Source organism: Mastigoproctus giganteus, chromosome 11 (assembly GCF_048544385.1).
Source record: "Mastigoproctus giganteus isolate SK-2022 chromosome 11, ASM4854438v1, whole genome shotgun sequence".
NCBI lineage: Eukaryota > Metazoa > Arthropoda > Arachnida > Uropygi > Thelyphonidae > Mastigoproctus > Mastigoproctus giganteus.
This window is the reverse complement of record NC_143585.1, coordinates 126517765-126539660: the sequence shown is the minus strand read 5'-3', so window position 1 is coordinate 126539660 and position 21896 is coordinate 126517765. Positions and strand designations below refer to the sequence as shown.

The 21896-nt window shown below is 37.3% G+C and overlaps 1 protein-coding gene across 1 annotated transcript in view; it reads left to right on the top strand.

Annotated features, from left to right (window-relative positions):
• The window catches only part of PAPLA1 (Phosphatidic Acid Phospholipase A1), a 334165-nt gene that overhangs the window by 75652 nt on the left and 236617 nt on the right, over window positions 1-21896 (top strand). Inside the window, exon 5 of the mRNA XM_090384561.1 lies at window positions 11024-11167. Coding sequence (XP_090240687.1) covers window positions 11024-11167 — 144 coding nt within the window. The remainder of the gene's footprint in view (window positions 1-11023; window positions 11168-21896) is intronic.

The window sequence follows — 21896 nt, the reverse complement described above, 5'->3', positions numbered from 1 at the left end:
ACAGGTTTAGAAATATCATCAGGACCTGGGCTTTCTTGGCATCAAGGTTATTAAAATTCTTCTGATAGCCTTTTGACAGAAGACCATAGGCAGCATTGAGCAGAGTTTACTGAAATGGGAATGGAAGGAGGTAGTTTACCAAGATCATCAATACAAGAGTTAAAGAAAGCTAAGATGCTAATAAGTCAGCTTTATTTTTAGATGAGGAGGCAATAGAACCATCAGGTTTTAACAGGAGTGGGAGTATAGATGAGCAAATGTTGTGGGCCAATACTTTGGCAAGAAATCAGAATGCTCAACTCTCATTTGGACAAGAAGCATGTTTCTACTCTTAGCCTGCTTAAAATCTGGTTTGGACTGATAAAAAACTGCTTTTCAATTGTTGTGAGGTTTCGTGGAGTATGGAATAAAAGATTTTATCTTTACAAGAATAATTTCACTGACATCTGAGCAGACATTGATATCAGAATATTTAAAACCGTAATTAATCCAACCAAGGAAAAGAATAGAAATCTTGCGATTATCCGAATTTGCATTCTTGTAATGTCAAACAGCACAGGACTGAGAATGGTCATGAGAGAAAGACTCCATTGGAAAAGAGACCATTACCAAATTTTGATCTGAGGTGCCTAGAAGATCACTCAACCATGTACTTTTGAAAGGTTGTTTGTGAGAAAAAGATCAAGAGTATTGGGTGTGTTACGGTTGTCTGGTATTCTGGTAGGTAAATGAACAGCCTGTGTTGAGGTCATTATAGATGCAGAAAATGTATTTGGCAGAATGAAGTAGAGAGATTTTAAGCTAGAGAAGATCAAAATGAAGAGATCCCAAATTATTGTTTCTGACAGAGAATGTCAGAGTAGATGTATGCACAAGTACCACCTTTGAAAGGAAATGTACAGCAAATAATTAGGACAAGTGAGATAAGCAGCAACTGATGATTGGGTTTCTGTCAGAAAAACTAAGTGGGGCTTGGCAGACTGCAGTTGGAAATGGACATCACTGATATTGGAACTGAGACTACATTTATTTGTGAAATGAATGAGGAAGATTTTGGGAGGTTTAGATCTCTTTGCAGGGTTGATTAGTTTGACTGTTTACACTTTGACTTCCTCTCTTTGCAACTTGAATTTCTCCAGTCCAACTTTCCCAACAGTGAGGTAATTTTCCTTGGTGATTTTAATGTTCAAAACTCCAGTTGACTTCCATTTTCTAGTCACACTGACCCAGCTGGTTGAGATGCTGAGGCTTTCGCAATTACTAATGACCTTGCACAGATTGTTCATTTACCTACAAGAATACCGGACAATCTTAACCATACAGCCAACAAACACACCTGATCTTTTTCTCACAAACAACCTTTCTAAGTACATGGTCGACGTGAGTGGTCTTTTAAGCACCTCAGATCACAACTTGGTGATTGTTTCTTCTCCAATGGAGCCTTTATCTCATGGCTATTCCCAACCTTGTGTTGTTTGGCATTACAAGAATGCAAAATGGGATGACCTGTGAGATTTCTTTTCCTTGGTCGGATTACTGTTTCAAAACTTCTTATGTCAACATTTGCTCAGATTATGTCAGTGAAATTATTCTTGTAGGAATGGAATCCTTTATTCCACATCCCACTTTAAAATCTTGTCCTTCATCTAAACCTTGGTTTTCCATTAAATACGTAAGGCTGTTCAAGAGAAGAATGTTGCATATTGTAATTGGCTTGTTTCCAATTCTTCAGTTTCGTTTTCTGCCTACACAAAAGCTCGCAACAATTGTAAAGCAGTCATTAATCAGCCCAAACTAGATTTTGAACGGGCTGAGTATAAAACTTGTTTCTTGCCCCTAATGGTAGCTGAGCATTCTGGTCTCTTGCCAAAGCTATTGGCTGCAACTTCTGCCCATTTCTGCTCCCACCTCTGTCAAACCCAGATGGTTCTGTTGTCACTTTAACCAAGGATAAAGCTGACCTGATTGCATCCCATTTTTCTTCCAACTCATATATTAATGATCATGGTAAAACACCTCCCACCATTCCCAACACGCTCCATTCAATGCCTCTTGTGGTCTTCCGTCGAAAGCAGGTCAGAAGGATTTTGACGAATCTTGATGCTAAGAATGCTCCAGGTACTGATGGTATTTCTCCACTTGTTCTCAAAACCTGTGCTCCTGAACTTACTCCTGTTCTTTGCTGCCTTTTTTCTCAAAGGCTTTCTTAATCCAAAGGTGTTTTTCCTTCTGCTTGGAAATTTGCTCATATTCAGCCAGCTCCTAAAAAGGGTGACAAATCCCTCCCATCCAATTATCATCCCATTGCAATTACTTCTACTCCTTTTTTAAAGTAATGGAGAAATCAATTAACCGCCAACTCTTAAACTACCTAGAAACCTTCCTTCTGATCAATGATTGCCAGTATGGATTCCGTCAGTGGCGATCCACTGGTGGTATTCTGTCTTATGTTGCCCATTCACCAAACTTTTCCATTGAATTTGTCCATAAAGGACAAATTCAATGGAAAAGTTTGGTGAAACACAAGCAGTTGCCCTTGATATCTCAAAGGCTTTCAGTCGTGTTTGGCATAAAGGTCTTCTAAACAAGCTTCCATCTTATGGGTTTCCAACTGTTTTATGTAATTGGTTATCCAGTTTTCTCTCTGATCGTACACTGAGGATGATGGTAGATGGCTCTCTGTCTTCTAACTTCTCTACTAATGCTGGTGTCCCCCAAGGTTCAGTTCTTTCCCCCACTCTTTCCCTCTTGTATATTAATGATCTTCCATTGACTGGAAATCCTATCTGTAGTTTTGCCGATGATAGTAAATTGCATTCCACTTTCCATTTTGAGAAACTTTGCCCTGCTCAATCAGCTTCAACTTGTTGAATATCTACTGCCAATTCCTTAAATGCCAATCTCCAGGTAATTCTCGAGTGGAGCAAAGACAACTTAGTTGATTTCAATCCTTCTAAAACTCAGTCTTGTCTTATGTCACGCAAAAAGGATTCTTCTGCTGATATGCTTATCTTTGGTGACACTCCGATTTCTAGGCAAGATGATATATCTCTTTTGGGGATTACCCTCTCTTCTAATCTCTCTTGGCACAAGCACATTTCAAATATTGATTCCTCTGCATCTAAAAAACTTGGTTTGCTCTTTCACTCTGAGCATTACTTTTCTTCCAAACAGCTGTTCACTCTGTACAAATGGCAAATCTGCCCTACCATGGAATATTGTTCCCACATCTGGGGCAGTGCCCCCAAAACCCATCTCAGGCTTCTAGATTCTGTTCAGAAGAGGGCAGTTAGGTTAATTAATCACTAATCTCTAACAGAGTCTCTCCACTCGCTGTCTCATAGATGTACTGTTTCTGCTGCATGCCTTTTCTACAGATACTTCCATGGGCACGGTTCTTCTGAATTGGCTTCTGTGACTCCTGCTCTCTCTCTCTCTCTCTCTCTCTCTCTCTCTCTCTCTCTCTCTCTCTCTCTCTCTCTTTCAAAACAGTCTGAACATGTGCTGCCACCAGCCAATATCCATTTACTGTTCAACTTCAAACTCACAGAACTAACTTCTGTACAATGTGTATAGAAAGGGAGGTGGTGTTATGCTGTTAATTAAGAAAAACATAAAATCAAAAGAAGTGCATCCAGTTGATATAGATGAACAGTGCACTGTTGAGTCAGTTTGGTGTGACATATGCACTGCGAAAGCAAAAATAAGAGTAGGAGTATGTTATAGGCCTAATGACTCGAATGAGTACAATGAACAATTGTACAGAGAAATAGAGTGGGCTAGTAAATCGGAATGTCTTATAATGGGGGATTTTAACTTCCCAGATATTGACTGGAACTTGTGGGTTGGTCACTCACACACTAGTCAGACTTTTGTGGATTTATTGGATGATTTTCTGCAGCAGCATGTTCGAGAAGCAACCAGAGAAAGTAATACTCTTGATCTGGTTATCAGCAGTGATCATTCGTGTATTAAGAATTTGCAGATAAAGGAACCACTAGGTGGCAGTGATCACAGTGTACTGATGTGGGATTTGCTTAAAGATTTAATTACCATCAGGGGTAAAGGAAAGGGTTTTTGCTTCCGTAAAGGTGAGTACAGTGCTCTCCGACAGTTTTTAAATTCTGTACAGTGGGATCAACTGACGATGTTACCAACAGTAAATTCTAAGTGGGAAGCGTTCAAGGAATTAATCTTGGAAGCTACTAAAAGTTTCATACCTATTAAGAAATATTGTTCAAGGTTTAGGCCTAAATGGTTATCTAATGAACTAATGAGACTCGTAATAGAGAAGAAAAATGCATGGGATGCATATAAATTATCAAGCTACTCAGAAGCCTATGGCAGATATAAGCTAGTCTGTAATCAGGTGACAAAGGAGGTTAAGCAGGCGAAGGCAGATTACGAGAAATCCTTGGCAAAAGATGCTAAGAAAAACAGCAAGGATTTCTTTACTTATATAAACTCTAAAAGGAAGGGGATGAATCCGATTGGTCCACTTGACATCGATGGTTTGACTGTTGATGATCCTGCTCAGATAGCAAACAAACTGAATGAATATTTTGCATCTACATTCACACATGAGGAATCATTAAGGTTTGAAAATGGCAGAAGGTTATCAAATTGTAGCAGGATACTTAATGATTTTGTAATAACTGAGAGCAATTTGGAGGAGAAATTGTTGAAGTTAAACATAAGAAAAGCACCTGGGGTGGATGGGATCTATCCAGTTATATTAAAGGAGGCGGCAAAGCAACTAAGCAAACCCTTAGCCATAATTATGAGAGCGTCCTTGGACTCAGGGGAAGTTCCCACGGACTGGAGATGTACAAATGTATCCCCAATTCACAAAAGGGGATTGAAGGGTAGAAGTAACCCCAGAGAAACATACCAACTGTGTGGTACTACACTTAGGGTGGTAGAAAATGAAAAAGATCTGGGAGTAATTGTACAGTTGGATATGAAGTTTTCTGAGCAATGCAGACAGGCTGCCAGAACAGGTCATGGGGTATTATCAATGATATACAGTAATTTTGATAGTAGGGAAAAGGAGGTGATTATTCCTTTGTATAAGGCAATGGTCAGGCCACATCTTTGAGTACTGCATACAGGCCTGGAGGCCTCATTTTAGGAAGGATGTAGAGTTGTTTTAGCCTGTACAAAGAAAGGCAACAAGACTGGTGAGGGGAATGAAGGGGTCCTCTTACCAAGAAAGGCTTAAGTTCTGCAAATTGCAGTGGCTAGAGACTAGGCACCTGTTAGGTGATCTGATTGAAGTGTATAAGGCCTTGAATGGGTTGAGCACAAAGAATTCTGATGGGATTCTTCCGTTTGCTCAGATTATGAACCTGAGGGGACATAGATTCAAACTGAGGAAAGACAATTGTAGAATAGATGTGTGGAAGTTTTCCTTAAGCCAGCAGGTAGTTGATTGCTGGTACAAACTTCCATCTGTTGGTGTGGAAGTTGATAGCTTAAATAAATTCAAAGCAGAACTAGACAAACATTTGGAATGAATGGATCAGTGAAATTGGAAGGGTTTTTTTTTTTTTTTTTTGGCTGATGCTGTATAAGCTTGCTTTCTTGCATAATTATTTGAGGAAGTGCTTGTGCCACTTCTGTTCTGTTTTTCTTTGTTTCCATTTTTTTTTATTCCACATTTTGCCAGGCTTCTGTTTTCCAGTACAGTCTGTCCTCGTATAACACGTGTTCACACTACACGAATTCGATCATACACAATTTATAAATAGGGGAATGATATCTTGTATAACACGAACCGAATTCGCTTATGCACGATTCGCCTCTGTGTTTACAAGAAATGGCAGTCAAATGTGAAATCACCCCAACTGAACGCAACATGATAGGAATGAAGAGAAGATTCTGAAAATGTATTTGTTTTTTTATATCAGTGAAGGGGAAACACATTTCACCATAATAATGTAAAAACCAACACAATTCCAGCTATCGGTATAATCGCAAATGCAATTAGATCAAGTTTACTACCAGTTTATAACAGATTCCACTCGCAGAAATGCAACTGGAAATTGTTTTATGGTAGTAACCCCTAGAAATGTGCTTTAGTAAAATGTGAGGTGTTAATAGCGTATCTCTGCCTTTACGGTATTGTTTATTCAGTTGCTACACGCGCGCAGCTTTGTTTATGTGTATCAAGCGTGCCTCCTCATTGTGTAATTGTGCTTTTATTCCCTAAAAATGAGTAAAATACTTAAAAGGTTCATGAAAAGGAAGCGTCCTGGTGAAGACACTGCAGATTCAGAGAGAAAAAGAAAAGCGATATGGATAAACAGAGGCGGACTGGGTCAAAAATTCTTACCCGGGAAAATTTGTAGTGGCCTCATACTAGCATTTATGGCCAAAATCACACCGGCCTCCAGCCCACCGGGGTTTCCCCGGTAAGGCTTATGGCCAGTTCGCCTCTGTAGATAGAGAAAAAATATGAAATTGTGAAACACTCTGAGCGAAATGAAAGACCATGTGATATTGCACGTGCTACAGACCTAAATGAGGCAATGCCGAGAATTACAAAGAATGCAGAGAAAATAAAAACAACTTTCATAGCAGGAACAACTCAAAGTGTAATTAAAATCCATTAGATTAAGAAACAAAGAATTGGAAGAGATGGAATGGCTGTCATCTGTTTGGATAAAAAATCAAACAAAAAACAATTTTGCTTACGATAGAAGCAAAAGCAGTAGCAATATTTTATTACATAATAGTCGTAATAAAATACTTACGTATTTTATTACGACTATTACTTACGTAATAAAATACGTAAGTATTTTATTACGATTATTTATTGTGTTTGGTAATGTTTTGGTTACAAATGTGTGTTCAATCTTGGGTGGTCGGCACCTAACCCTATTTTTCCCATAGGGCCTGTTGTTTATATTGCACGATTTTGCATTGCACGAGGGTTTCTAGGAACGCAACTATCGTGCTATACGAGGACTGACTGTACTCAATTCTCTACCATACCATATGCTTATACTTATGGTACACTTAGCCACTTTTAACCATCCGTGTTTTACGTTTTTCTTTTTGTGTCAAGGCTCTGTATTTAGAGGTCAAATTTTAGCTGTAGAAGGTTGGGTCTAATTATATTTATCAGAAGAGTACTTCTACCTTCTATTATATTGATCTTACAAGTTGTGTCATAACTTTTCTGTATCTTTCTTACCATACTTTAGTTTTCTGTCCCATTCCTACTATCCACCAACAATGCACAATTATAATTTTTCCCCGTATACAATTTTTTTTTATTTTAGTAGTAGTAGTAGAGGCAAGTGATGCAAGAAAGCAAGCTTATGTAGCATCAGCCAAAAAAAAAAAAAAAAAAAAACCCACAATTTCACGCATTTATTCCCTTTAAAAGTTTGTTCAGTTCCTCCTTGAATTTATTTAAGCTATCAACTTCCACAACGACAGATGAAGTTTGTTCCACCAATCACCTACCTGCTGGCTAATGGCAAATTTCCGTACATCTATTCTGCAACTCTTTCCTCAATTTGAATTTATGCCCCCTCAGGTTCATAAGGTGCCTCCGTGGGCAGGAGCAGCAGTGTGTCCCATACGCTTCTTGATTAGACCGCAGTTCGGGCCCATGACCACCAAATGCCGAGGATGCGGAAAGATCAGGGAATGACCATCGCATATATCCGGAGCAATATGGCCTTAGTTGCTAATGCTCCTAAAAAAAAAACCAAATAACGATAACAATCAGGTTCATAATCTGAGCAAGAGGAAAAATCCCATGAGCATTGAACCTGCTCAACCCATTCAAGGCCTTATACACTTCAATCAGATCACCTCACAGGTGCCTAGCCTCCAGATGCTGCAATTTGCAAAATTTAAGCCTTTATTGGTAAGAGGACCCCTTCGTTCCCCCTCACCAATGTTATAGTCTTTCTCTGCACTTGCTGAAACAACTCTACATCCTTCCTAAAATGAGGCCTCCAGATCTGTACGCAGTACTCAAGGTGTGGCCTGATCATTGGCTTCTACAAAGGGATAATCACCTCCTTTTCCTACTATCAAAATTGACAACATCCCATGACCTGATCTGGAAGCCTGTCTGCACTGCTCAGAAAACTTCATATCTGACTGCACAATTACACCCAGGTCTTTTTCAATCTCCACTTCCCTGAGTGTAGTACCACACAGTTGGTACATTTCTCTGGGGTTACATCTACCCATATACAGTACTTTGCATTTGTCAATGTTAAACCTTCAGTTGCCACTTCTCAGCCCATCTGCTTACCTTTTCTAGATCCTGTTGTAGTAGCACACTGCCATTACTGTCGTTAACAACCCTGCCAACCTTAGCATCATATGCAAATTTGGATATTAAGCCTGATATACCTTCATTAATATCATTGATAAATATACAAAACAACAGTGGGCCCAAAACTGAACCCTGGGAGACTCCACTAATAGCATTAGTCCACAAAGAGCAGCATCCATTGATTACCACTCTGTCTTCCACTTAACCACCCTTTTATCCATTGTAGCAACTTGTTCTTAATACCATACTGCTCTGATTTGTATAGTAGTGTTCCATGTGCAACAGTATCTAAATCTTTCCTGAAATCCAAGTATATGATATCAAAATTATTTTTGGCATTCAGTTCCTTTGTGACTACATCATAGCATCCAATCAAATTGGTCAGACAAGACCTCTCTTTAACAAGCCAATGCTGTGTCTTAACTATTACTGCAGTCTTGTCTAGATGATCCTGAAATGCTTCTTTCACCAGTAACTCCATTATTTTCCCCAGAACAGAAGTTAAGCTAACAGGTCTGTAATTACTTGCGACCCACTTTGATCCTCATTTATGAATTGGGGAGACATTTGCACATCTCCAATCCATGGAGACTTCCCATGAGTCCAAGGATGCTCTCCTAATTATGGTTAAGGGTTTGCTTACTTCCTGTGCCGCCTTCTTTAATACACTGGTGTGCAAAACGCAAGGACTAACACTATTTCTATAGGTTACAACCACAGAATCAAACGAAACAGCCGGTGGCAATTTGCATAACTGTGGCCGTTCAGTAGAAAGCTGGTGCACATGCAAAAATTTGAATCGTGATGAGAGTGCTCCCATAAACAGATAAAAGCAGCAGTTCAGCAGTTATGTGCACATTACTGAATGGCGAGCATGATTGGTGAGCAGACGTTCTATTGATTGGTTTCATACAGTGCTACAGACAACGAAATGGCTAGACAACATCTGGATGACTTTACCCGGGGTCGAACAAAATGGGAAGCTCGAAGTGTGAGGAGTGTGGCTGCAGAGTTCAGTATCGCCTATAGCATCGTCTCACATGCGTGGTCGGGCTTCAGAATGACAGGAACAGCTGTTTGAAGGACCAGTGGTGGTCGTCCACGAAAAACAACGTCCAATGATGACCGCTATATACTACTACAGGCCAAGAGGGACTGACGCCAGATGGCGGGATCCATTGCAAACCAGCTGCACAGGGCACAGGATATCGTGGTTTACTGTGGCCAGGCGACTCCATAAAGATGGACTGATTGCCCGATGGCCAGTATGTCCCTTTAACACCTGCCCATCAGAGACACCGTTTGCAGTGGTGCATCGAACACAAGGACCGAACAGCAGCGCAATGGGTTAAGGTACTCTTTACTGATGAGAGTAGATTCAGTCTCAGCAGTGATTCTGGACGTCAGCTAATCTGGTGAGAGGTTGGCGCACAGTATCACCCCACAAACATCACTGAAAGGGATCGATATGTCAGTTGAGGTGTTTTCGTCTGGCGAGGTGTACGCAACTCCAGATAATGGAAGGTGGTACTGTACTGAGGTAATCCTTCCCCATGTGCATCTGTTCCGAGGTGCCATTGGCCCCGAGTTTGTGTTTATTGATGATAATGCCACACCCCATCGCCCTGCAGCTGTTGATATGCTTTTGGAAAGTGAGGACTGCAAGTGAAATTGTGATCTTTTGTTAATCATACTACAACGGGTTGTACCCAAGTTTTTGATTGGCGTTGCTTTATCACAAGCCTCCGTAGCCAGGTGGGAAGGAGCAGCAGCAGCAGCAGCAGTACATAGCACACGCTTCTTGATTAGACCGGGGTTCGAGCCAGTCACCACCAAATACGGAGGATGCGTAAAGGTCAGGGAATGACCACCACATATCCTAGAACAATATGGCCTTAGTTGCTAATGCTCCTAAAAAAACCAAATAACAAACAAATAACAAGCGTTGCTTTATCTGTTGAAAGTAATCCACAATCTAGGTGGCTGTTATCTTCTATAATTATGAAATCATTTGTCCAATCTTTGGTATGAATTGACTGAAGATTAACTTTTTGTGAAATCGGTGTAGAAACTTGTATCTCTTCAGAACATATTACTATTCCTTTTAACAAAAAACTTTGAACATGAGGTGCATTTCCACTAAGTTCATGCTGTGTCTGTTAAAAAAGGAACACCAATATTAAATCACTTCCAATTTGATTCAATGTGCAAATAATGTGATGAGACACATTTTTGAAATGTATCATAACTAGAGATGAAATGTGAGTTTACCAGTATGATCCTGAAAGCAAACAGCAGTCATCCACAACCTCTTGGACAGCATAATAGTTTTGTCATTTGTTACTTGTTTGAAGTAACAGTTCTTGTATTTGTTGGAAATGTATTTGATCAACTTGTTTGTTGCATTGTGTGTTACTGTAAATAGTATTTTTAATTTAGACAGTGATTTCTTTTATCTTTATATTTCACTTACTTACATATAAAATTTTTTTTTAAATTTCCAGTTTGTATTTTTATATTTTTGTTCAATGATGTTTGGTTGGAGGGATAAGGAAGGTTCTTAATGTTAATTATAAACAGCCACAAAGGTGCTTCTTAACTGATACTAAATTCTTTTAGCAACTCCCACCCTCATTAGAGCGTAATCTGTTTAGAGCGTCAGCATTGAAAATTTCATGTTTTTCATAGTATTTTTTCTGACAATTTTAAATATATTTTCAGGATATGTATAAACAGTGTCACTTAAATAATGCATGGAATCAAAGGCTAGAGCTTCCTGACTCTCAGACTATAATTATGCATAGTCCAGTCTTATCTGTACATCTTGTGCCATCTACCGAACCTGATGAATGGGGTAATGTGCTAGTGAGTAGTGCTTTTTTAAATTATTGGTCTTAAATTTTCTTTATCCAAAGCATTTTGACAAATTTATATAAGAACATTGTTATTCATTTTTATTACTGTTTTTGGAGTATGTTAATGTTCCATAGTATTAATTTGGAACATTAACCTGTTACATGACCTCCTTGAGCATACTTCAGAATGTCTTACAGATAAATAAATACAATCTTTTTCAAGGCTATGTTGTGAAGAAATAATAAGACTTCTAAATATTGACTAAGAAAATAATATTGTATAGTGCTTGCAATATATCTAAAATGTGTATCATTCACCTTTATCTATTTGTTTCCCTTGCAAAGGCAGTTTGGTTGTTAGTGAAAATTGCAGATGGTAACAATATGCATGTATTATGTGCCAAAATAACAAAAGGTGATTTATTTTTATAAAGAAAGCAAGCAATCATTGGACTTTATTCTTTTGACCAAGGTATTTATGCATATTAATTTTGCTATGATCTTTATAACAAGAATTTTACAGAACATATAATGTCCAACCTTGTTATGAATTTATAAGGAACATTTACCAATCAGCAGCACAATGTACCATCAAGCTTAAAGCTAATAAGAAAACTTGATTTTTTTTTTTTTAGCACATTAAGTTTTATATTCACAATTCTCAATCATTTAAAAGTGAAACTATGAATGACATAACAAAAGAAATTCAACTTAAAAATACTTATTCCATCTTTCAACATGCTGTCCATAGATAGGTTCCACAATTTTTTTTTTTTTTTTAATGAAAACCACAAACACGAGAGGTATTAGAACCTATAGTACTTGGTACCGTGCTTGGGTTGGAGGTTGAGAAGATGAAAGAAGATATTTGTTGAGATTAGATTTTAACTTTTGTAGACTGTAATTTTCAGGAAATACGTATGAAGGAAGGTTGTTCAGAAAACGGCAGTCGATTGAATAAACAAGGAAGATGAAAAGTTGGTTCTGTGAGTTTGAAGTTGGACAGTAAATGGATGTTGGCTAGTGGCAGCACATGTTTGGACTGTTTTGACACACAGAGAGAGAGAGAGAGGTAATCACAGAAGCCAATTCAGAAGAACAGTGCCCATGGAAGTATCTCTAGAAGAGGTATGCAGCAGAAACAATACGTCTGAGACAGCGAGTGGAGAGACTGTTAGAGATGAGTCATTAACCTAACTGCCCTCTTCTGAATGGAATCTAGAAACCTGAGAGAGGTTTTGGGGGCACTGCCTCAGATGTGGGAACAATATTCCATGGTAGGGCGGATTTGTGATTTGTACAGACCGAACAGCCGTTTGGAAGAAAGGTAATGCTGAGAATGAAAGAGAAAACCAAGTTTTTTAGATGCAGAGGAAGCAATATTTGTAATGTGCTTGTGCCAAGAGAGATTAGAAGTCAGGGTAATCCCCAAAAGAGATATATCATCTTGCCTAGAAATTGGAGTGTCATAAGAGATAAGTATATGAGCAGAAGAATCCTTTTTGCGAGATATAAGACAAGACTGAGTTTTAGAAGGATTGAAATCAACTAAGTTGTCATTGCTCCACTCGAGAATTACCTGGAGATCGGCATTTAAGGAATCGGCAGTAGATATTCGAAGTTGAAGCTGATTGAGCAGGGAAAGGTTTCTCAAAATGGAAAGTGGAATGCAATTTGCTATCGTCGGCAAAACTATGGATAGAATTTCCAATCAATGGAAGAAGGTCATTAATATACAAGAGGAAAAGAGTGGGGGAAAGAACTGAACTTTGAGGGACAAAAAGCATTAGTGGAGAAGTTAGAAGAAAGAGAGCCATCTACCATCACCCTCAGTGTGCGATCAGAGAGAAAACTGGATAACCAATTAAAAAAAACAGTTGGAAAATCATAAGATGGAAGCTTGTTTAGAAGACCTTTATACTAAACATGATCGAAAGCCTTTGAGATGTCAAGAAAAACTGCTTGTGTTTCACCAAACTTTTCCATTGAATTTTTCCATAATTGGGTAACATAAGACAGAATACCACCAGTGGATCGACACTGATGGAATCCATACTGGTGATCGTTGATCAGAAGGAAGGTTTCTAGGTAGTTTAAGGGCTGGAGGTTAATTGATTTCTCCATTACTTTAGAAAGAGTAGAAGTAATTACAATGGGACAATAATTGGACGGGAGGGTTTTTCACCCTTTTTAGGAACTGACTGAATATGAGCAGATTTCCAAGCAGAAGGAAAAACACCTTTGGATTAAGAAAGTGAAAAAAGGCAGCAAAGAACAGGAGTAAGTCCAGGAGCACAGGTTTCGAGAACAAGTGGAGAAATACCATCAGGACCTGGAGCTTTCTTAGCATCAAGATTCGTCAAAATCCTTCTGGCATCTTTTTGAAGGAAGACCACAGGAGGCATCGAATGGAGCATGTTGGGAATGGTGGGAGGTGTTATACCAAGATCATTAATATACGAGTTGGAAGGAAAATGGGATGCTAGCAGGTCAGCTTTATCCTTGGCTGAAATGACAACAGAACTGTCTGGTTTTGACAGAGGTGGGAGCAGAAATGGTTGCGGCGAATAGCTTTGGCAAGAGACCATAATGCTTGGCTACCATTAGGGCAAGAATTAAGTTTTCTACTCTTAGCCTGTTCCAAATCTAGTTTGGACTGATTAATAACTGCTTTACAATTGTTGCGAGCTTTGGTGTAGGCAGAAATTAAACTGAACTATAGGAAACAAGCCAATTACGATATGCAACATCCTTCTCTTGATGAACAGCCTTAGCACATTTATTGGAAAACCAAGGTTTAGATAAAGGACGAGATTTTAAAGTGGAGTGTTGAATAGAGGATTCCATTCCTACAAGAATAATTTCACTGACAATCTGAGAAAACGTTGACATAAGATGTTTTGAAACAGTAATCTGACCAAGGAAAAGAAATCTCACAGGTCATCGCATTTTGCATTCTTGTAATGCCAAACAATACAAGGTTGGGAATAGCCATGAGATAAAGGCTCCATTGGAGAAGAGACAATCACCAAGTTGTGATCTGAGGTGCCTAAAGGACCACTCACGTCGACCATGCACTTAGAAAGGTTGTTTGTGAGAAAAAGATCAAGTGTGTTTGTTTGGCTGTATGATTAAGATTGTCCGGTATTCTTGTAGGTAAATGAACAATCTGTGCAAGTTCATTAGTAATTGCAAAAACCTCACATCTCGACCAGCTGGGTCAGTATGACTAGAAAACAGAAGCCGGCTGGAGTTGTGAACATTAAAATCAGCAGTGAAAATTACCTCACCTTTGGGAATGTTGGACTGATGAAAGTCAAGTTGCAAAGAGAGGAAGTCAGAGAGCTCCAAGTGATTAGTGGAGTTGATTGAACCGTAGAGACAACAGATGAATTTGATACAATGAGGTAGAGAAGGTTGAAGAGAGAAATTCCACATTATCAAATCTTTGACAGGGAATATCGGAACAGACATATGCACAAGTACCACCTTTGAGGCAAAAGGAATCATACGTCGAATAATTTAAGCAACTGAGATGAGCAGCAGATGAATCAACCGATTACTGAGATTCTGTCAGAAAAAGTTCATGGAGTTTGGCAGACTGCAAGTGGAATTGGACATTGTTGAGATTAGAATTGAGACCACATATATTTGTGAAATGAACTAGGAAGTGTTTGGGAGGTTTAGATCTTTTTGCGGATAAGCTTACTTTAGTAGTTTTACAATTCATGGTGTATTCAATAATAAGAAAAAGTAGTGGGGGGACATACCGTATGAAGTAATGAAATTTTTGGATATGGCGTACACATGGTAAGAATATATACAGATCCTTGACATAACATGGCTTCGACAGAGCCCCACCCCCACATACACACTACTTGGACTCTCTGCAGTCACTATACACTAGCTGATCCAGAAGCCTCCTAAAGAGTTACCAATAGGTTCAGGCATGCGAACACCGTTTTAGAGCTGTACCCCGAAATGTAAGGAAGATTGGATCTTGCCACGACATTCATCATAACCTCAAAAGTCATCAGTCATACTGCATGATGGAAGAGATGGGGAAGGGTTGACCGGAACTTAGCTTTGGAGACTAAACTTTGGTTCCACCACTTGAAGCCTCCAATAAGCAAAGTGGTGGTATTGCACCAGTTGAGAGTAATCTACTCCCTAGTATTCCTTGGTAACACAGAGGGCAGCATTCCTCCATGTGGTGTGGGGACCACACCCCAACCCCAGCTTATGTTGTTTTTTTTTTTTTTTTTTTTTGTTAGTTGTTGGCGCATCGGCTTCTGTGGCCATAATGCACCTCCCAAGGTTTTTGCACTACTCTGATCCTAGCCCGAGACGGGATTCAAACCCGTGACCTTTGGGTTGCCAGGCAGGCACTTTACCCATCCGGCTGGCCCAGTTGGCACTTGCATTGGTTCACACCTGGGTGGTCACCCAGTGTGCTTGTGCATGGAGGTTATACCCAGGATTACTAACAGTCCCACCATCATGAAGGTGTAACAGAGGATTTGGCTGTCACAGACCGTCCGGACTTTGCCAAAATTGGGTCCACTTGACTTGAATGTCACCTGAATATCAGTTCCAACAGCATTTTAGACTCCCAGGTAGCAAGGACAGCTTGTCTGGCCTATATGTGACAACCTCAAGGACCATTTGTGTCTCTCCCCCTTAAATATAGTTCCATATGCAATCTTCTTTTAAAATTTGAAAATTATTTTTGCATACTGTTTTATAAGAAAACGTTTGTGAGTCTTTTTGGAATAGCATGGGGTGCACCATGTAGCTATGGTAGAAAAACAACCTTGGTTTCTCTTATTGTTCTATATGTTTAAAACATTAAATAGAATTAATTTTACTGTGTACAATTCAAAACAAGCACACATCATAGCCAAGTATTAACACTGGAAAACTGTTAAATCTGAACTTTGTTCTCTCTTCTGCCTCGTGTTCTAGTGTAATGAGTGCTATCTCCCTCTCATTGATCTTAATGGTAACTTTTTTTTTTTTTTAATATACTTGAAAGATAAGTCTAACAAAGATGAACTTTGCAAACTTTGTTCAGCATTTGTCACCTTGACGAATCAAAAAATGTAATTTGTTACCCGTGTGTTATGGATAATTTGTGTATTTTTTCATCTGTTATGCTGTTGTATAATACAAAATAATCCTGATTATTTAGAAATAGTGATGAATACAATCATTATTATACTTTGCATTTGTTTCTAAATATTCATTTCACTTCAGCTTAGTTACATGCTTGCTTTTTTTTTTTTTTTTATTATCGTATGTGGCTCAGCACATTATGTTCAGATACTCTTGTAACCAGCGATTACAAGTTTGTAGTTTTTGCCACTGCACTCTCATTGAACATGATCTGCCTGTTGATGTAAATGGAGATAGAAATGAGAATGCACTTTTAAAAAAGTTAGTTATGTTAGGCTGTGGCATTTTCATTATGCTTTTCAAGTGTTCAAGTTATGTATACTTAGTGCAGTTATACAAGGAAAGTTTCCAGAATTTATATGGTGCCCAAATATCAGCTGGCAAATATAAGCTGTGCTGGGAAAAAGTTAGTTTAAATATTTAGTTTTTGTTTATGCTCCAGTAGGCAAGAGCCAAAACTTACAAGGACTGTTCAATAAATAATCATATATATATATATATATATATAAATATATATATATTTTTTAAAACATACCTTTGTTAAACATCCATATTTTGATGGTTCTTTTCAAAGTAGTGCCCATTTCATGAAATGCATTTACTCCATTGTTTCTGTCATTCTGCAAAAGCTCTAGGACTGCCATTTGTGATTGAATCATGTCCATCTTTAAACATTCTAAACCACCTGCGAGCTGTGCTATATGGAAGCATAGATTCACCATAAGTTTCTTTTAACATTTCATATGCTTCTGATGTGTTCTTGAGATGGACACAGAATTTGAGAGCAGCATACTGTTCCTTGTGTCATGTCAATTGTGTGCGAGCCCCATTATGTAGACAAAATTGAACAGGGATAAACTTGACTGACCACCAAGGTTACACCATGCAAACAAGTATACTGCACATTTGCTATGTGATGCAGCTTCGTTTTTTTTTTTTTTTTTTTTTAAATTCTGCAGCTGAGCTAGATATAGCATGGTTGTCTATGAAAAATCATGATTATTCTTTATTGAACAGCCCTTGTGATTTAAAAGGGCTTCAAAACTACGGAATTTGAACATGCTACTGCCAGCTGATATTTTATAAAAAATTGTTTTGTTTTTCAGCAGAGACTAAATACAGGTAAGCAATTTCTTGATAGGTACAGCATTCCTGAAATAAAGATTGAAACAAAGTCAGTGCATTGAAGGATAAAAGCATTCAAAATTGCCATTATCTAAAACAGTCTTTTGTCAGTGTAAATAAAGATTAAAGACTGTTCATCACTGTTTGTTAAATATACAATATTATGAGAAATTAAATGTCTGAAATGCTTATGTATTTGAAATTGTCTTTTAAGCATTTCTTGATATTTAAAATGGTTATTAGTTTTAGTCTCAGTGACTGCTATTAGTTAGCAGCTTAACAAAAAGGGTTTAAAAGTTCTGTCTTTGCATACTGAAGCTGCTATTTGATAAGTATTTTCTCAAAATAGGCAAGTTAAACAAAAGAATTACTTTCCAAAGAAAGTGGAAAAAATACACCTCTTTCAATATGTTTTTGTTAGTGATGTTAAAAAAAAATCTCAATTAGATTTTTTTTAACATGGTCTTTGGAAACAAAACACTTCAGATTTGTCTGTGAAAATCATAATGGGCATCAGAACAGTTAAGCCCTTGCTATTTTAGAAATACTTAAATCATTAAATTAGGATTTAATGGTGTAGTCATCACACAAAACCTGTTTGTATTTAATCTGTTTCTCTGCAAGACTTGCTGCTCTTTAATAACGTAGTTTTATTTCAGGAATGGAGAATAACAATCATCTTATTAGTGGTGTGCTGCAGCTGCTAGGTAAGAAAGGTTATTTAAGGAATTTGAAATACATAGATACTTACCTACCAGAACTATAAAAGATACTTAGTTCTTTAAGGTAAGAACCCACACTAGCACTATTTTTTTCTAATTTTTCCATAATTAAGATGTTTTTAAAAGAACCAAGAAACATCATGCAACCCAACCAACTTACAACAAAATTTAAAGATAAGGCTTACTAGCCATTGTTTGTGAAGATTGGGATTTATAGTTTCACTTTCTGTCAGCCTTAACCATTTGTTTGAGTTTATGACAGTAGTGAGTTGTAGATGTATCCATTTTGTAAATTAAGTTTAAATAAATTTCAAAATACAGATCAAATACAGATCAAACACTACCCTACCCTACCAAAAGTGTGCATACATATATATGTATGCACACTTTTATATATTTACACAGTGGTATATATATATACATACATATACTATCATTGAATTATATTAAATAAAGTTAAATTATAATGAAATAAATAAATCCTTAAGCGTTCATTAGAGGCAGCGACGTGCAATTCCTCCATATGAAGCTGAAATACATCCATTTTTTTAAATTTAATAAAATGTAACATAAGCCAGTAGTATGGTAAAAACTGTAGAGCGAAAATTAACATAAAATAACCCAAATAAACAATCGAACGAAATAAGGAATAGATATAATTAGTAGCCCCAAAAACCCTTATATAATTTCGATCTTTAAATCCAATTAACAAAAACTACACAAAATTTAGGATAATGCCAATTATTTATTAATTTAGCGGTACCCCCCTGAAAGGTACCAGTTCCAAAAGGCGTGAAATATCACCAAAAGAGGGTTAAAGGAACTACCAAACGATAACAAAATCAAAATAAGATAGACTGACCATCATGCCCCATCTCGACAGAGGACCACGAGGCTAATGATGGTCATGGAATCGCTGCATTTCAATCGCTATACAAATCATCGCCATGGTGAAAAGATCGAAGTACCAATTCACCGTCCCTCCTCCGATCGATCCACCAATGCAGAGGATTTGCACGGCGGTGGTCCTTATGCAGCGAAAAATAAAATATAGAACAGACAGCACTCTAGAGCAAAGCCACACCACTGACATACTGTAAGCTGAATCAGCTTATATAAAAGAAAAAAGGAAAATAGATGGCGACACAGGCGTTGCTAAATTAGCATATCGACCCGTTACTATTGAATATTAAATGTTAACGAAAGTTAAATTATATTAAAATAAATAATTAATTGAGCATTCATTAGAGGCAGCAACTTGCAATTCCTCCATATGAAGCCGAAATATATACTATCATTGAATTATATTAAATAAAGTTAAATTATAATGAAATAAATAAATCCTTAAGCGTTCATTAGAGGCAGCGACGTGCAATTCCTCCATATGAAGCTGAAATACATCCAATTTTTTAAATTTAATAAAATGTAACATAAGCCAGTAGTATGGTAAAAACTGTAGAGCGAAAATTAACATAAAATAACCCAAATAAACAATCGAACGAAATAAGGAATAGATATAATTAGTAGCCCCAAAAACCCTTATATAATTTCGATCTTTAAATCCAATTAACAAAAACTACACAAAATTTAGGATAATGCCAATTATTTATTAATTTAGCGGTACCCCCCTGAAAGGTACCAGTTCCAAAAGGCGTGAAATATCACCAAAAGAGGGTTAAAGGAACTACCAAACGATAACAAAATCAAAATAAGATAGACTGACCATCATGCCCCATCTCGACAGAGGACCACGAGGCTAATGATGGTCATGGAATCGCTGCATTTCAATCGCTATACAAATCATCGCCATGGTGAAAAGATCGAAGTACCAATTCACCGTCCCTCCTCCGATCGATCCACCAATGCAGAGGATTTGCACGGCGGTGGTCCTTATGCAGCGAAAAATAAAATATAGAACAGACAGCACTCTAGAGCAAAGCCACACCACTGACATACTGAGCTGAATCAGCTTATATAAAAGAAAAAAGGAAAATAGATGGCGACACAGGCGTTGCTAAATTAGCATATCGACCCGTTACTATTGAATATTAAATGTTAACGAAAGTTAAATTATATTAAAATAAATAATTAATTGAGCATTCATTAGAGGCAGCAACTTGCAATTCCTCCATATGAAGCCGAAATATATACTATCATTGAATTATATTAAATAAAGTTAAATTATAATGAAATAAATAAATCCTTAAGCGTTCATTAGAGGCAGCGACGTGCAATTCCTCCATATGAAGCTGAAATACATCCAATTTTTTAAATTTAATAAAATGTAACATAAGCCAGTAGTATGGTAAAAACTGTAGAGCGAAAATTAACATAAAATAACCCAAATAAACAATCGAACGAAATAAGGAATAGATATAATTAGTAGCCCCAAAAACCCTTATATAATTTCGATCTTTAAATCCAATTAACAAAAACTACACAAAATTTAGGATAATGCCAATTATTTATTAATTTAGCGGTACCCCCCTGAAAGGTACCAGTTCCAAAAGGCGTGAAATATCACCAAAAGAGGGTTAAAGGAACTACCAAACGATATCAAAATAAGATAGACTGACCATCATGCCCCATCTCGACAGAGGACCACGAGGCCAATGATGGTCATGGAATCGCTGCATTTCAATCGCTATACAAATCATCACCATGGTGAAAAGATCGAAGTACCAATTCACCCTCCCTCCTCTGATCGATCCACCAATGCAGAGGATTTGCACGGCGGTGGTCCTTATGCAGCGAAAAATAAAATATAGAACAGACAGCACTCTAGAGCAAAGCCACACCACTGACATACTGTAAGCTGAATCAGCTTATATAAAAGAAAAAAGGAAAATAGATGGCGACACAGGCGTTGCTAAATTAGCATATCGACCCGTTACTATTGAATATTAAATGTTAACGAAAGTTAAATTATATTAAAATAAATAATTAATTGAGCATTCATTAGAGGCAGCAACTTGCAATTCCTCCATATGAAGCCGAAATATATACTATCATTGAATTATATTAAATAAAGTTAAATTATAATGAAATAAATAAATCCTTAAGCGTTCATTAGAGGCAGCGACGTGCAATTCCTCCATATGAAGCTGAAATACATCCAATTTTTTAAATTTAATAAAATGTAACATAAGCCAGTAGTATGGTAAAAACTGTAGAGCGAAAATTAACATAAAATAACCCAAATAAACAATCGAACGAAATAAGGAATAGATATAATTAGTAGCCCCAAAAACCCTTATATAATTTCGATCTTTAAATCCAATTAACAAAAAATTATTTTGATTTTGTTATCGTTTGGTAGTTCCTTTAACCCTCTTTTGGTGATATTTCACGCCTTTTGGAACTGGTACCGTTCAGGGGGGGTACCGCTAAATTAATAAATAATTGGCATTATCCTAAATTTTGTGTAGTTTTTGTTAATTGGATTTAAAGATCGAAATTATATAAGGGTTTTTGGGGCTACTAATTATATCTATTCCTTATTTCGTTCGATTGTTTATTTGGGTTATTTTATGTTAATTTTCGCTCTACAGTTTTTACCATACTACTGGCTTATGTTACATTTTATTAAATTTAAAAAATTGGATGTATTTCAGCTTCATATGGAGGAATTGCACGTCGCTGCCTCTAATGAACACTTAAGCATTTATTTATTTCATTATAATTTAACTTTATTTAATATAATTCAATGATAGTATA